The sequence below is a fragment of the Ascidiella aspersa genome, chromosome 9 (genome assembly GCF_963924565.1).
Source record: "Ascidiella aspersa chromosome 9, kaAscAspe10.2, whole genome shotgun sequence".
Lineage (NCBI taxonomy): Eukaryota > Metazoa > Chordata > Ascidiacea > Phlebobranchia > Ascidiidae > Ascidiella > Ascidiella aspersa.
The window spans coordinates 14,087,530-14,103,611 of record NC_139455.1 but is presented as its reverse complement, the minus strand read 5'-3'; the positions used below and the strand labels follow the sequence as shown (position 1 = coordinate 14,103,611).

At 36.5% G+C, this 16,082-nt stretch overlaps 1 protein-coding gene across 1 annotated transcript; it reads left to right on the top strand.

Annotated features, from left to right (window-relative positions):
- Positions 1–828: 828 nt before the first annotated feature.
- LOC146133117 (alkaline phosphatase-like) lies at positions 829–14,183 on the top strand. Its single transcript, XM_083397648.1, has 13 exons — positions 829–868; positions 1,124–1,261; positions 1,325–1,423; positions 1,814–1,978; positions 2,467–2,642; positions 3,407–3,549; positions 3,616–3,766; positions 4,415–4,549; positions 5,040–5,148; positions 6,710–6,847; positions 7,581–7,742; positions 9,910–10,028; positions 14,112–14,183. The coding sequence occupies exons 1-13, from the start codon at positions 829–831 to the stop codon at positions 14,181–14,183; spliced, it is 1,647 nt and encodes a 548-aa protein (XP_083253774.1).
- The last annotated feature ends 1,899 nt before the right edge of the window (positions 14,184–16,082 follow it).

Below are 16,082 nucleotides of genomic sequence, written 5' to 3'. Positions count from 1 at the left end.
TTGCTCAGACATATTTATTATATAGGTTTCACACTAACAATATTGAGTTATTTAAGCGAATTTTTATTCATTAATGCCATCACGCTTGCAAGGTTTCTAAATTTTGTTGACTCGGCTTTACGAAAGGAATGGGATCTAAAAAGGGTTGGATCCAGTGTAGACATAATTCTTGTGAGCAAATGCGCAACGCATATCAAGCATAAATGCATTCAATGGTAAGTTGAAAAACCTTCGCCTTTTGATGTCAGTAAACCGACACGAGGCACAAACAAGTTTGTGCGTTTTGGTTACCACTGGTCTATTAGGTTTTAAAATTCCAAAAAAAAGATTTAACAGTATTTGAGCTATTTCTTCTTAGGAAGCTCGGCCACATTTCGCAAAACCTGATGTATAATGAAGTAATATACCTTTTTACAACTAATAGGTCGAAACGGGTAATTCCCCGCCTCAAGTATAGTGCTTAAACTAATTATGACGGTGATGACCTGACACATCCATTTTAAAGTACGTTTGAATAGGTGGATGAATGGTTCGATTGGTCAGCAAACTTGCTTTATAACGTTTTACTGTTATATAATGCGCCAGACTTGCGAAAACCAAGTGACCGTTCGACTATTCGTGCATTTTTAAGAGAGAAAGGCTGTTAGCTGTTGTTTACTAATGAATTATGCAGTATGCGGAACATATTAACACGCAGAAGCTAGAAAGGTCTATTTAAAGTCACCCCAATCATAGATCTACTTCACACATCAGCGGGCTGTTGTATGAAGCGAATCTCAAGGCGTCCACAAAAGTTTTGTAATGAAAGCGTTATTTATATGTTTTGCGATGGCGCTAACTCTCTTCTTGGTGATGGCTTTACCGCAGGGTATGTTGCTCATTGTATTATTTGTTATTTATGTTTATTGGTCATCATTACTTTAACGTTTCGTAAAGTTTTTATCGAAAAAAAGTTTTAGGTGCGACACGTTGTTACAAATCACTGATGAAGTAAACCATTTTAGCGTTACTTTGTAAGCGTTATATTTGTTTCAGAAATAATGAAGTTCTATATCAAAGCATACATACGCAAAGTTTTCTAATGTTTGAAGTAAGCTTTATTTTTTTTTTATTCATGTCACAGAAAAAGAACCGGAATATTGGTATCGTCTTTCAAAAGAAACAATTGAAAGATCAATGCATGCATCCCTGAGAAGGCACTCCGCAAAAAACGTTATATTGTTTATCGGTGATGGAATGGGGCTAAACACAATTACCGCCGGTAAGCACACTAACGGACAATGTAGCTTCAAATATAATATTTACAAAAATGTTGTTATGATAGGTAGGATTCTTGTGGGCCAAAGAAAGGGAAACACGGGCGAAGAAACGCAAACAGCATTGGATAGATTTTCAAATGTTGGTTTGGCAAAAGTTTACACAAGTACGCGTTGGTAAAATAAAACTTGATATTCTTTAACACTTGATAAAAGGTATTATTTAATATCATTTGCTCGATGTAAAATGGCTATCAAATGATAATTTTAAAGGTCAAATTTAATTTTGGTTTATCTCTAATATGAACCAGAGAATTTAATAACTTTTAAATAAGCCTTTGTTTTGAATGCTCCAATACATTTCTAACGAACAACAATTTAATGGTTAACATTTAAATAAAATGTAACAATTTTTGGATATCGTATGGTGGTATTAAAGATATATCTGTCCCAACTTTAATTACATTTGCTGCACATGTCCGCGTAATTTTTTTTTTATTGGAGCTACCACTGACATACGGTGAATAGTTCATGAATATTTATACCTACCTAATTAGTTGACAAGCAGACTCCGGATAGCGCTGGAACTGCAACCGCCATCCTTAGTGGCACAAAGACCAACCAAAAACTCATCGGAGTAAGTGGAAAAGCTGTTTTTAAAAACTGCTCTTCCTCGATTGGAAACGAAGTCGCGAGCATTCTAGAAAACTCTGCCGACATGGGTAGGCCTATGCATAAGTAATTTATTTTGTGAAATATTTCGATTAAAGAAGGGCTTCCCTTCTCTATCCTGTGACAGAATCTTCACTTTAGTTGGGGATTGTGTTTTGAATCAGTTATAACACTTGCAAATTATTATTAAGAAAGTACTTTTGTACCTATAATCCTATGGAATTAATGTAGGGATGTAGCCCTACTTTCAGCCCATAAAACTCGTTGCGCCACATGAATGGTCGCAACCCCAGTTTGGGACGGCCAGATCGGCAAGGTGATGTAATGGAATTGAGGTATTTTTATTCTGTGTAATTCTAATTGTAAATGAAATTTGCTAATATTTTGGCTTAATACATTAATATTGAGAAAATTGAAGTTTCAATGCCGAAAAGTTTTTAACGTAATTGTAATTTGTAATGTAATTGAAACATTTAAGAGAGTAATTGTAATTGTAATTGAACTGAATTAATGTAATTGATCCAACTCTGGTTTTTAGGAAAGTCTACGGGAATCGTAACCACAACGCAAGTTCAACACGCCACCCCAGCAGCAGCATATGCACACTCTCCTTCGAGAAGTTGGATGACCGACAGTGCAATGAGCGATAAGGATCGATCACAAGGATGCAAGGACATTGCTTTGCAGCTTATCGAAAAGGGAAGAGACATCAATGTAAGGTTATATCGGATTGGAGGCGAATGTTTAAATAGCGCGTTTACGATTAGGCCTAATACGTTCATACCAACAATTAAACCTGTAAATAAACAACATAAAAGCGGAATTGTCTATAATTTAATCCATATATGTACGACAACATAAAAACACTGTAATAAGACTGAAACAAGCGAATTATTGGTTGGATCTAAATGTCCTTAAAAAACTAAAACAGTATGGAAAGAGTATGTGACGATTGGGTGCTGCCGTTCTGGCATGGATGTTTGAGCGCCGTATCGTAAACAGGGGTTTGGGGTAGAAAATTGGGTTAGGATTGCAATCATAGTGGAGTTATTGAATAAGTTTTGGGTGGGTTTGCGGTTAGGTAAAATATTGTTTAGATCTTATTCTCACGAGTAAGGTTTTTTTTAATTTAGGTTTATTCAGACTAGGATTCTAGTTTGATCTTAATCCGAATTGTTGTTAATTATAATGTTGGTGTAATTGTAATATATTCGCTCGTGTTACCGAAGTCCGTTTATACATGTTAATTACGCTAAGTCGCAGTCAAATACCGTACGCTAAAATGCCGAAAGTTTAATATCGATAGTATAGGGCCATACAATTAGCTTTTTAGACAAAACTCAACAAGGCAGACAGACAGATTTGTTAAAAAGTGTATCGTAATTGAAGTCAGGACAAAACAACCTTTCGAAGACAGAATATGTTCGCTCTACAACATTGCTTGCAAATATTTACCACAAGTGGGATTTTCATTAAAGGTGGTTCTGGGAGGAGGGAGAGCTTATATGAGACCAAGAGGAGCACCAGATGAAGAATACTTGTACCGAAGGACGGGAATGCGAAAGGATGGGCGAAACTTAATTAACGAATGGCTTCGATTGTTTCCACAAAGCAATGCACGGTAAACACAACTCCCGTGAAATGTGAAATCATTTCCATTTTAAATTAATAAACCTGGGTTATGTAGGTACGTCTGGAATTCAAAGGAATTTAACGCAATCAATCCAAGTACAACCGATTATTTGCTAGGGCTTTTTCAACCCGAAGCAATGCATTTCGAAGATGAACGTCCTAAAGATGTGGCTGGTGAACCAAGTTTAAGGGAAATGACAGCGAAGGTTGTTAGTCTTAGCCTACTATTACACTTATTTCTGTAATTGCGATTAAAATTAATTTTAAATACGTAGATATCCAGACTTGAGACCTACCATTTTTGTGGTAGGTCTCAAGTTTTTTTGTTGTTTTTAACTCGGTAATAAGTGATAAGAGGCTTTTTCTGAGATTTGTGAATATCACGGTGTCCCAATAAAGTTGAAAACAACATGCTTAACTTTCTTTATGTCGTTATATCGTGCAGGAAATGTTGTGGTAATGTCTAATTACTTCTCAACTCGTAATTGTGTGAAAGACGAGGGCCCAGTCTTAAGAAAATAACATAAGTTTACTATACCCGAAATATTCCTGATGTATTTCTGAATTTCTTCAAAAACCTTTCATTTGAAAGAAAACTTTTTTTTGACAAGGTATTAACTGTCCTCGAACCGTTTGAAATAGATAGGAAATGTGGCTGCTTTAACGCGTATTACCGCTCACATTTTTTTCAAAATCCCCTTTACTGTGTTCAATAGCGTAAGTTTAAATTTCATTAATTATTTTTATCAAACGCTTTATATTTAGACTCGGCACCTTATAGCCCACATTAAAGCGTGTGCAACATTAAAATATCAATTTAATATCTTCTCTATAATGTTGCTTTTGCGATGCAGGCAATAGAAATATTAAACAAGAACAACAAAGGGTATTTTCTTTTGGTGGAAGGAGGAAAAATTGACCACGCACATCACGCAAATCAAGCCAACAGGGCACTGGGAGAATTTGCGGCATTAAATGAAGCAATAGAGGTAAAACCTAGCATATTATTATTAAATATACTAGTCCAAATATTTGACTGAATTTGCCCAGGCTAAAAAGGTAATTGAGCAATTTTATTACAAAACTAAAGAAACAAGAATGTTTGGGCCAGAGCTGTAATTGCAAAAACGTGGGCAAAAACTTAGTTAACCTAGCCTACAGTGGAAAGTTATTCTAACTCGTGGAAAAGTGGGAATCAATCGACTAACACCATGTGTTTATAAAGCTTTAAACTGGAATTGCATATTTGAAGAAGTATGGTAGGCTACTCACCGCAACTTTATGCTAAAAATAGTTTTTCATACGAGCGACAACTTCAAAAATATAAAACTGTATTTCGCGAAGCTTGAAAATAGTTTGCATTTAACAAGTTAAAATAGACGAAAACTTTGGGGCTTCACGTATTCATGCCATATCCCCCCTTCGGCCTAGTCTTGACTTTTCATGACCCCAGAAACCATAGACAATTTTACTTTTTAGGCTGCTATAGAAATGACCGACGTGGAAGAGACGCTGATAGTTGTTACTGCCGACCATGGCCATGTATTTACGGTTGGAGGATATGCAGATCGCGGAAATCCAATAAGCGGTAAAATAAAATGTTTTCTTTTTGGGCCTGCAAAGCGTGTTGTATGGTATGGTATTCAAGGGGTGCATGTGGGTTTGGTAACCTTTGTTGACGCTATACAGCTATAACAATAAACAATGCAGCTCACGGCATTCGTTGTCTGTTTTAAATGAATTAAATGCTTTTTGTGTATGCCGATATAACGGTAAGTAGAAAAAAATGAAATCATGGGGCGCGCTAGAGTTAGGTGCAAAAGCCAATATATGAATCGGTTAACCAGCGCCCGCGGTGCGATGGCAGGATTTAAATTTTTTGGCACACACTTTTCCACAACACCCTGAACAAAAATACAAAAATGGATGCTTAGGTTTATATGATGCAATGCATATTTTTCAACCATGTATTGTGAGTGAATGAATTATACGACACCCCTATAAGTGGATTGTTAAATTGGCGAAATACAGGCTGTAGAGTCAGGTCCGGACTCGGGACTCGATGAAATCGCACATTTGAACGGGGTCGGACTCGGGAGTCGGACTCGGTTTATTTTTTGGCCGGAGTCGGACTCGGGAGTCGGACTCGGGTTATTTTTAACCGACTCCGCAGCCCTGTTTTTTTAAACAAATTAAAATAAACGTTTAAACTTATCATGGCCATTTTTAAGGGAGTGGTAATCGACCTCCAACGTAGAATAACCCTCTGGTGCGTTGGAAATGTTAACCTTCATCGGCAACCAGGAAACAAAAAATCCGTCTGAATTTAAGTCGTGCTTGGCTGCTTGCATTTATTTGCTGTATTGCGATTATTTTCATTAAGCGCATTGTCAAGCAACAAGTTGTCTTTCACACGTTATTCCGTGGTGAGGCTGTTTTGGAAACGCTATAGGGTTGAATAGACGGTTTTTAACCCTTTTTGCTCTTACGCCTCTTTTTTGTAATTATCCTGTGCCATACGACCCCTCAGGGCAATTTTGTTGTTGTTAGTTACAAATTAGTAAAATAACTAAAAATGCTATTTAAAAAGTTACGAAATATATTATTGCCAGCGAATTACCTTGCGTAAGGTGTCAAAAAGTATCATTTGAGTTGAACCAGTGGTTCTGGTTTCTCAAAAGGGGTCACAAGAGGTTGTCTGGGGAGACGCAGTTGACTATTTGTCGAACACAAAATTGACCCAAAAATACAAGCAACTCAAAAATGTGGCAGTGAAGAAGCAACAGACAGTCTAACAATAATGTTAATGACTTAATGACATTTGCTTCAGTTAACCTGTCGTGTTTATGACGTCACTATTACTCTTGATTTTAATGAATGGCAGAAGAATAGGTCCAGTTCAGGTTGTACGCTTTTGGCGTAAGTCAGGACATTCGTGCCAAAATGTTAATACATTCTGACAAGAATGTAAACATTTTGCTAAAATGCATGTCATCAAAATCTCGTTTAACTTTATGTACAATGCGCCAATAATGGGGGCCGTGTATAGGTTTTCGAAAACTGAAAAGGAGGTCGCGACAGCAAAAATGTTGGGAACCGCTGATTTAAATATATTTCGACTATTGTCCACTTTTTCCACCATAACAAAGGTTTTGCGAGGACACACTCGGACCCCGAATTGGCCAGCGATGGAAAAATCTACACAAGCTTGTCTTACGGGAATGGGCCGGGCTTCCGAGGAAATTCCAAAAGCGACCAACGAGAAAATGTTACGGACAGACAGACAGGTATAAAATCCAGCCGGCTATCATGTCAGTTGCCTTAAAGAGAGCACGTTTTATATAACGTAATTAAACAGGTAATTAATACATCGAGATAAATTAAATATTGAATGTAACCAATGTAACGGATTAGATAAAAAATCGTTTTTTTTCCATTGTCCACTAACAGGGCCGCGGTTCTTCCTATGAATTCCGCCCCCTAACTTTTTGTTATTAGGATAGAAATATTTTTTTATTATAATAAATTTACTCGTCATATATAAGGAGTGATGAAAGTTAGGCGTTTCAGTAAAAGGATTGCTGCCGGGAACGGCGTCCAGGGAAAATAGTTTTTACAGGAAGGCCGCACCGGTAGAAAATGTTGTTTTACCAGGCCATGTCCCTTGTTCACTAGGCCATCCTGCCAACTTCTTCAATGTATTTAAAAGAAAATTTTAGTTAGATATTTGTTTAGCCAATTGAACGTCAACCTTTGGTTTTCTACGGTTATTTATTTGTTTTCGACGTCCTGTTATGGCGTAAATTTGCGATGTCATCTCTACAATCTTTGATGCGTTCCGGTATGAAATTTTCAAGAAAATTATTCTACTATGACCCATGCTTTTTGGCCCTATGGATATTGTTTGAATATTGATTAAAGGCAATAAACTTTTTGATGAGACAAATTTATTATAGGTCCAGTTTAGATCAGAAACTGGTAATATTTGCAATCAAACCAAAATTTTGCAATCTGTCTCAGATAACCCCCGACATCGTTTCCAAACAGCGGTTCCCCTTCCATTCGAAACGCATAGTGCTGAGGACGCGGTGGTTCTTGCCAGGGGCCCCATGGCTCATTTATTTAATGGCATTTACGAACAAAATTACATCGGGTACGCAATGATGTTCGCGTCGTGCGTTGGTAAGTGACAAAAGTGGCTTAGTGTAGAGAAACATGCCACATGATATTCTTTTATTTCTTAAGAGTAAAGGAGGTTTTTTTTCATTTACGCACTTAAAGTTGGGCAAAGACAGTTTGCCAACAGGCCAAATAAAGAAAAATGTGACGAACCGGCAAAAATGTATCGCTAAACGGCGCGATTTGCCGACCGGCGGTGAGGAATTTTAGTTATGTCATTGACATAAAAGTAAACTGTTAAACGATTGAAATTGGTAAACTCGTTCGATTATAGGCAACAATTTAATACAGCAATAAAAGTATTCAATGTGCAAAACTTGAGATAAATTGAAAAACACTTAATTTAATCCCAAATTATTTGACAAAATGACTTAAGTTCAAGTCAAGTCATTTGTCCAAAAGACTTAAGTCAAGTCAGGTCATTTTGGTCAAAGGACTTAAGTCAAGTCAAGTTATTTGTAAACAGTGACTTAAGTGCACTTAGGCAATACAACACTACTTTCTACATGCACTTTTTACAGTATGTGAGTTGTTAGCCTATAGTTACGTCATATAACCGGTTTTGTGTCATTTCTCGTAAGTATACGTCATACAGGCATTAAAGTTCAAAGGAAATTTTTCATAGCGTTCCAATACCATGTCCCAAACAATTGTCAAAGTATCTAGTCGAATATCTACATGTGATAAAGTAACTCCTAAAGTTACTTAATATAAGCTTTACGTTCGTTGGGGATTCCCGATCGATATATTACAGGTTTTCATTCCGTAAAAGATTTGTGACGTGCTGAGCTGTATAGCCGAGTAGTTTAATCATTCCATTTTAGATACAACCCACAACATTAGTTTTTGATTATATATTAATTTTGTATTCTAGGCTGCACTGCTTTATCAAAAACCCGGGATGGTAAAACACAATATAATAGTGATTTAAGGGGTCTTCCATTTTGTTTAACCTATACTCGAGATTTAGCACCAGGAATACGGATTTGTTATTAACAACCAGCGCCTATTGTAATATATTAAAGTGTTGCTGCTTCAACAAGAACCGCATCCTTGTAAGATTTTACGAGAAAGTACGCGACCCATTTTAAACACAAAACAGTACCCTTTGGTTACATACTAAACATCATTAACGTTATTTTTTAAATAATCGGCTATAACACGAGATATTAGCACAATTATACGGACATGGTACAACAAAATATGCAATCGTGATTAACAGGCAACAGCTCGGTTGCTTCCTTATTTTTTTTTAACCTAGCAAAAACGTTTTGTACGTAAAATATCGGGCTCATTCGAACGGTTATTACTCTCTGGCTATATAGTATTGTTACAGGTAAATACTTTATTTAAGCTGGGAACTCGGGTGTTGCGTTCAGTGACGGGTGTTGCGTTCGGTTAAGTTGTTTTTGATTGACTATACAGGCTACAGCTTTGGGTCAATGACTAATTCAAGATTACCATTTCGTAATCGCTTCGCGTAAATCCTTGGCCCAATCAAACTGACTTTCCTGAGACTCGACATGTTTGACTAGCCATATCATATCTGTTTTACTTACGTGCAATTACGACATCTTGTTTCATAATTTTGTGAAATAAGCCTAAAAACTTTTCATGCTTATTACTTATATAAAAACTATTCTAGGTTTCTATAAAGCTAATAATCAATTTTCCAGTATTGTCAAATCTGAAAGGTTATTTATCTTGAAATTAATATTCAAAAAGGCTACTTCATAGCGACCGTCATGCATTGTGACATCAAAGTAACCCAATCAATGTTTTGCGGTTGTGGACTTTGACTTTCGCCTTTAGTTTCAATATTTTTTGTTTTAATGGCGCTTTAATGGCGTTATTAATTTGTTTATTCGTTTTGGTTTTTAGGTACATTGAGTACATTAATATAAGACCATTCTCGGGGTTTAAAAAGATCATAACTTTTAAAGTCCATAACGAATATGATTGTACTTTTTGTTAGAGTTCCTTGGGCCGTGTTTCGTCTTGAATCCACAAAAAGCTTCTTTTGTGATTTTGTTTAATTTTTTTATCTAGTTAACTGGCTTAATTTACAAATCGTGATCTTTACAAGCTGTACAGTAGTTTATAAATATAAGACCCAATTTTTAACAATTTGCTAAAAATTTTAAAACGATTTTTTTAAATCATTCTACAGGTTTAGACAAGAGTTTGTGTCATGACAATCTTATTAAACAACCGGCATCCTTTGTAACAACGAAAACAGCAACAGATATGAAGAAATTGCACATAAAGCAACAAAGGCAAAGTAGTACTGTAAGTACATATATAAATAAAGGCAATGTCGTGTAAAATAGTGGTCCCAGAGGCAAAGGGTTGAGTAGAGCCATGTAGAATAAACATTTGTTTAATTTCAATGGTGTTGGTAGAATTTGTGATCAGCATACTTACCACTCACAGTATTGGCCTAGTATATTATAGTTTGATTTGGAGGCAGTGGCGTATCCAGGTCCGAACCCCCAACCCCCCCCCCCCCTTTTCGTAAGTGATATTATCGTTTTTTGTTCGTTTTCTCATGGTTTAACTCACCGTCCGAAGCTGCGTGTTTTTTTAATGTAATTGGGTCACGCGTCTTAAGCTAATGCAAAACCAAGATCGAGCGCAAAACGCCGTTTTTCGTTTCTTGTTTGATCGACCGTAAACGCAGGATGTTTTTTCTCTTTCGCCTTTCGTTATTCGTTCTGGTTGGCTGATAAGTGTGTATTCGACAATTAAAAACAATAAATCAAGCGGTCTCCGCGTTTTTCTCGCTGAAAACATCGAGTTTGACGGTGCTGATGTTTCTCGCTGTTTGCTGTCTGCGTTAATATCAGATGTTGGTGTAAGACTGGGGTCGGCAACCTAGTGTAATTCATCGGGTCCGCCGCCTCTTTGACAAACTATACACTAGTCCATTTCAAATACTTATTGACTATTTTAACTACGTAAGTGCAGAAAATGATGATCATTCTACGTTCGTTTTGCTTACGTTTTGAAGCTGTCTTTTGAACTAAATCAGCGCTTCTTTTGCGCCGTAGGAAGGCTGCCAGTGTGGCGCGTACAAATCGAATTTTTTGCTCTAACACTTTCCTGCCTCCTTTAATGTAATTATTAACACAATTCTTAGTTAACATTTGGTGCGGCCGCAAATACCTTTCTAAGTTTGGTTTTGGCGCGCGACCAGAACCCCTGGTGTAAGACGTGCTTGTATTTTAGCTGACTTGGGACTCAGCTCGGTTCAGATGTTGCGCTAATCGAATAACACCGGGGAAAAACGATCTTCGTTTAGTATTGCAGGTGGCGAAAGACGTGCTTGTAATTTAGCGTTGTTCCGTACATGGATCTAGCAAAATCAATCAGATATATTTCACGGTCTTATTTTCGTTTTTCGCCTGAAGTTAACGATTGCTCACTAAGCGGTTTTGCAGCTTGGCGCCTGGCAGGAGTTTGGAGGACGTGTTCGCGTTGCGTCTTAAGGTTCGCTTTTGCTGGACGTTTATTGTCTGTTTCTGATGATTTTTTTGATTATTTATGACGTTATTCTAATCACTATTTTATGACATCGTATCTATGACGTCATATCCGTTACACTAACGCCAGACGGAAAAACGGGGAATTCCCTAAGTTGAAATTTGGGGAATTCCCTACGTTGAAAATTCGGAACCCCCCTTTTTGGATTCCTGGATACGCCCCAGTTTGGAGGTATTTTTTAATTTTTTGCACACTGCATTTTTCTGGCTTAATTACTGGTAAACAGAACATTAACTCGCAATGAAATTTGTATTTTATTTCTTCACGAAATCAATGGCTGTATCTTACAATATTTTTTAATAAACAACAGGTGCCCTATTCAGACAGTAAATATGACGTTTCTGATGATCAAAACGCTATATCTACGCAAAGCGCAATTTTGGCAGATGGTGGCACTAGATTTGTAAATGTTACAAGCGCTGTTTTTCCTACATCATTTACAAAAAATCTTTCTGACAATTCTCGAAACCATCTATCGTTGGGCAAAAGTGGTATTGTTTCCAACACAAGCTTTACATTGGTGACACCAACTATAAACATCGAACAAACACACTGGTACACCAATTCCGATATTTCCAAACAAGTTACCACAACCAACAAACGTGTAGAAGAAACGTTTTCAACGTTCGTTGTCAATAAGGCCTCTTCTTCGAGAATCACAACAAACCACAACCCAGATAAAAAACAGATAACAAACTATTTACCACTTGAGCAAACATCTAGTGCAAGCGTAACTCAACGTATTGTTCTATCTTCCAATTCCGGAGAGACACACCCATTGTCATTGACAACCGCGACGAATCGAAACTTAAGTGAAACTCGAACCAAACTACCGACCTATGGTTCTAATACAAAATCTTATACTGATGACGTTTATAAAACACTTCCCACGACCACAATTTTCAGATTAAACACATCACAGCCACTGAAAATTTTATGGAATAGAAAATCCTCTAAAACAACTCCGTTAACCAATTTTTTTAATTATGATCGCCATTCCACACCTTTGTCGCACAACTCAGTAACATACGCGGCAGAAACAACAATATATTTTAAAACTACGACTGTTCGAGGATTAAATTTAACCAAACAAAATACACAAACCGCTGTAAATACATTGATTGGCAGTAAAATTATTTCAACTGTGGAAACGGTTACGGCACAGAAGGCAGATGAAGTTATTCCTGTTTTACCTACCAAGTCTTTACTAAAGGTCACAACAACATCCTATAAAAGCAACACAGAAAAGGATGAAAGTCATCTGGTTTTAACCACATCAAACGCCATCCAGGCAACCAATATTTCAACTGGATTTACATTATCGAATCTTGTCACTAGAACTCAACCAATTAAAAACATCGACTCTCAAAATAATGTGTCAATTACTGGCAGTCTACCACTACTTAAAAGGATTGTGGATTCTACCGTTTCTATTATGGATGATACTGGGTTTTCAAAAGAATGGCAAACATTAATTTCAGTATTACACGGATACAATCTTACAAATGTCCTTTCTTTGTCCAAAAAACACAAAAAGGTCGGTTTAAAAAATTACGAATCCCTTTCTTTCCGAGTACAGTGATTAAAATATTTTACTATTCAATATACCAAGAATGTAATATGTTTACTTGTTTGTATTTCTGTAGCATAAATACACATAACTCTTATAATAACTAACACAGTTATGGTGTCATTTTTGCAGAGCATTTATTAACATTATAGTTATTTATTTTTCAGAAATTAAAATTTTACAAAGAAATAATGGAGAGGATAGATGAAATTGTCTTCAGCGATTCCAAAGATCAATCGGCTGAAACTATAAATATGACGATTAAACTACAAGTCAAGATACAAGAATCTAAATACAAAACTGTCAGCTTAGTAAAACTCAAAAAAGACCCGAGCACAAAAGTGCAATCAGGGTCACCTGGTTTCGAAAGTAGTCTCAAAACATCTAACGTCGGAACAAAAACTGAACAATGTACCACGGCACTTATTATAACATCGTCTTTGACTGGATTGTTTTTTGTCTCTATGTGTGCCTTAGCCGCGCTTGTAATTAGGCTACGCCGAAGGTTTATAAATTTCGTTAATGCAGCGAAGGAATAACATAAATAACAAAATTGTGTTTGATTTCATTTTTGTGAGCAACAGAAGGAAGAGGGGTAGTCGTTGCATCGCTAGTCTTCGCAAAATCATAAATGTACAAACTATCACTGAGATTACACAAGAATGAGATTTTTTAGGGAAAAAATCGTGAACGTAGAATGAATACCAAAGCCTATACAGAATTAGGTAGCATTTTGACTATACCTTATTCATTTTCAACAAATGTGGTCTGCGTTGACGACACCAAGCATTATTATTGTTTTGAATACCGAGGCTTAGAGGTCTCGTAAAGGACTTTTCAATAAAGTGTGGTTTATTAGTGTTTTCGTTTTAGAAGTCGTTTAATAATTCCCTTATTGTTTGTTTATTTCGCCAATGTATGCAATGTAGCGCATATTGCGTGATCTCAAGTAACAGAGAAGCGACGTCTATAGAAATACGGTACCCCAGCACCAGCAGTTTTTGGATCAATGTGTTGGAGCCTCGGGTAATAAGTTAAAACGATAGGAGTCCGGTTGCTGTCCTTCATGGTTTAGTTGTCAACAGGTCCAATCTTTTTGACGAAAGAGTTTTCCAGTTCTGCCCAGAGAAGGATCTACCGGGGCATCAGGCCATTGCTATTAATGCATGCGTGTTAATTGCAAGTCTCTTTAAACTAATTTTAATCAACCTCACTATTACTTCAAGGTATTGCAGTAGTCTGATTACAAATTCACAAAGTTTTTGTTGGCTGGTGTTGAGCTGGCCAGCCAGAAGCTGGCAAGCAACACAACCGCTTACCGTATTAACTAGACAAGACTGGTTATATATTGATATAAGTTTCGCATATACAAGTTGAAAGTTTGCATGAAAGAGAGAAGGCGACACGAAAAAGCGAAAATGATTTATAACCCGAACCTTTTTGGCAGCCGGGAACTGCACCAATAACGCGTTCACACAGGTGAAATACTTTTATCTATAACGAAATATGTGTCACGATATAACATTATTCATGTGTGAAACAGCCGAATGCTCTGTTCTCAGAATGACAGCGAGTGTTTGGTAAAAGGCGTGAAAAAGTGACAAATCATAAATCGTAACATATTTGATAAATACACAATACAATAAATTCCAAATTATCTACTAATTATTACTTATGACGCTACACTATCAACAAACTATATATTTTTGCCATTGTTGACGTAAATCATATTATAATACTTTAGCATGTTTGCGCCGTGTGCCAAATTATACAAGGGCAATTTCTGTTCAATTAGAGCAGGGTTTCTAAAAAATGTTTGGCCTTTACACAATTTATCAAAACTCGCGCCCTGAATAGGAAACAAATCAACATAAACATCGAACGGACTATTAAAAGAGGCGCCTCAATGTAAAACTGGTAATTTATGCAAATCTTATTTGAGATCTGTGGTTGTCCCCAGGTAACTGTTAATTTAACAATGTAATTATGTAAATCCGTATCCTTCTATACACGTCGAAGTTGTTTGTTAAGTCAAATTACGACTAAACAAACGTCCATTGTTATCGGTATTGAGTCAATTGCAAGGTTTTGTTTTTATCTTGAGAAAGTGCGTTAAAATCTTTTAGCGTAAATCTTTCCGCTGACTGTGCATAGCTTTATTTAGGTCATTAGGATGTATAAAAAAAAGTAGCCTGGAACGTTTTCTGTTAATGTGATATTTAAGTTAAGTACTGCCAGGGTTTTAAGTTTGTGTATTTTACGAAGTAGGTAAATAACGCCGCTTTGCTAAACTGGTGGAATATTGGAAGTACCGTAATGCATAACGTCACGTTTTTACAAAATACATTTTTGGATGGATAGGCAAAATTTAAACAAATATTTTCTTTATTTTCGTGTTGGATCAATAAACAGTGATTGATATCGCGTAGTATTCTACTGTCCGTATGGTTTGGCAGGTTTGATGACAATCTTGTTCTGTCAAAATGTTGGCTTTATATTAGGTGGGGCACTCAGATTTGGCAAAGACCAGGCTAAGTGTACATTTCTTCCAAACATTTCGTTTTACGCTTTGCATAGGAGTGTCCCTTGATCCTTGTACTTCTTTATTATTTTTCCGAGTGATATAAGTATATGTTTATCACAGTGGTTTCTTCACACGATGCTACAGATTTTCATATAGTTTTGTTAGAACAAGCTCAGCAACCAGACGTTGATTTACTGCTTGACTGTGTGCTTCTAATTGCCTCTTATTTCCCGTAGAACTGTCCTGAATGTTCTTTCGCAATATTGCCAATTTTTTGAGATTTTTTTTTTTTGAGTTTTGAGAATCTACTTCAATGGTATTATATATTTTGTTATGCCACACTCCAAAAAACGGGGTAAAATTGCACCAAGGTCAGCGTAATATTAATGATCGTCATTTACTGCTACTGTACTTTCGTATGAGAGATAGGGGGGTATATTGTTTAGCGCAGGGGTTCTTAACCTTTTTTGTATGTTTTACCCCTTTAATAAAGATGAATATCAGATTTACCCACCATTATATAAAATAGTTCTTATCTATTAGAAAAAGGAAAGTAACAAATTACATCAGGTATAATCAATGCGACGGGTTCCCTTGCTTTTGGCAAAGAGTTGTTGTCAAAACATTCCAGTTTGGTCTATTTTTTTCATTTCAGACTGGACCGTTTTGACTAAAAAACGCCAGTTTTTGCTCATCTTAATTGGAT

Excerpts from the sequence above, each read along its gene's own strand:
- LOC146133117 (XM_083397648.1), top strand. The coding sequence starts at position 829 with ATGGCGCTAACTCTCTTCTTGGTGATGGCTTTACCGCAGG. Across the intron at positions 5,149-6,709 it reads TCGCGGAAATCCAATAAGCG|GTTTTGCGAGGACACACTCG; the intron begins GTAAAATAAAAT and ends ACCATAACAAAG. Across the intron at positions 7,743-9,909 it reads GATGTTCGCGTCGTGCGTTG|GTTTAGACAAGAGTTTGTGT; the intron begins GTAAGTGACAAA and ends ATCATTCTACAG.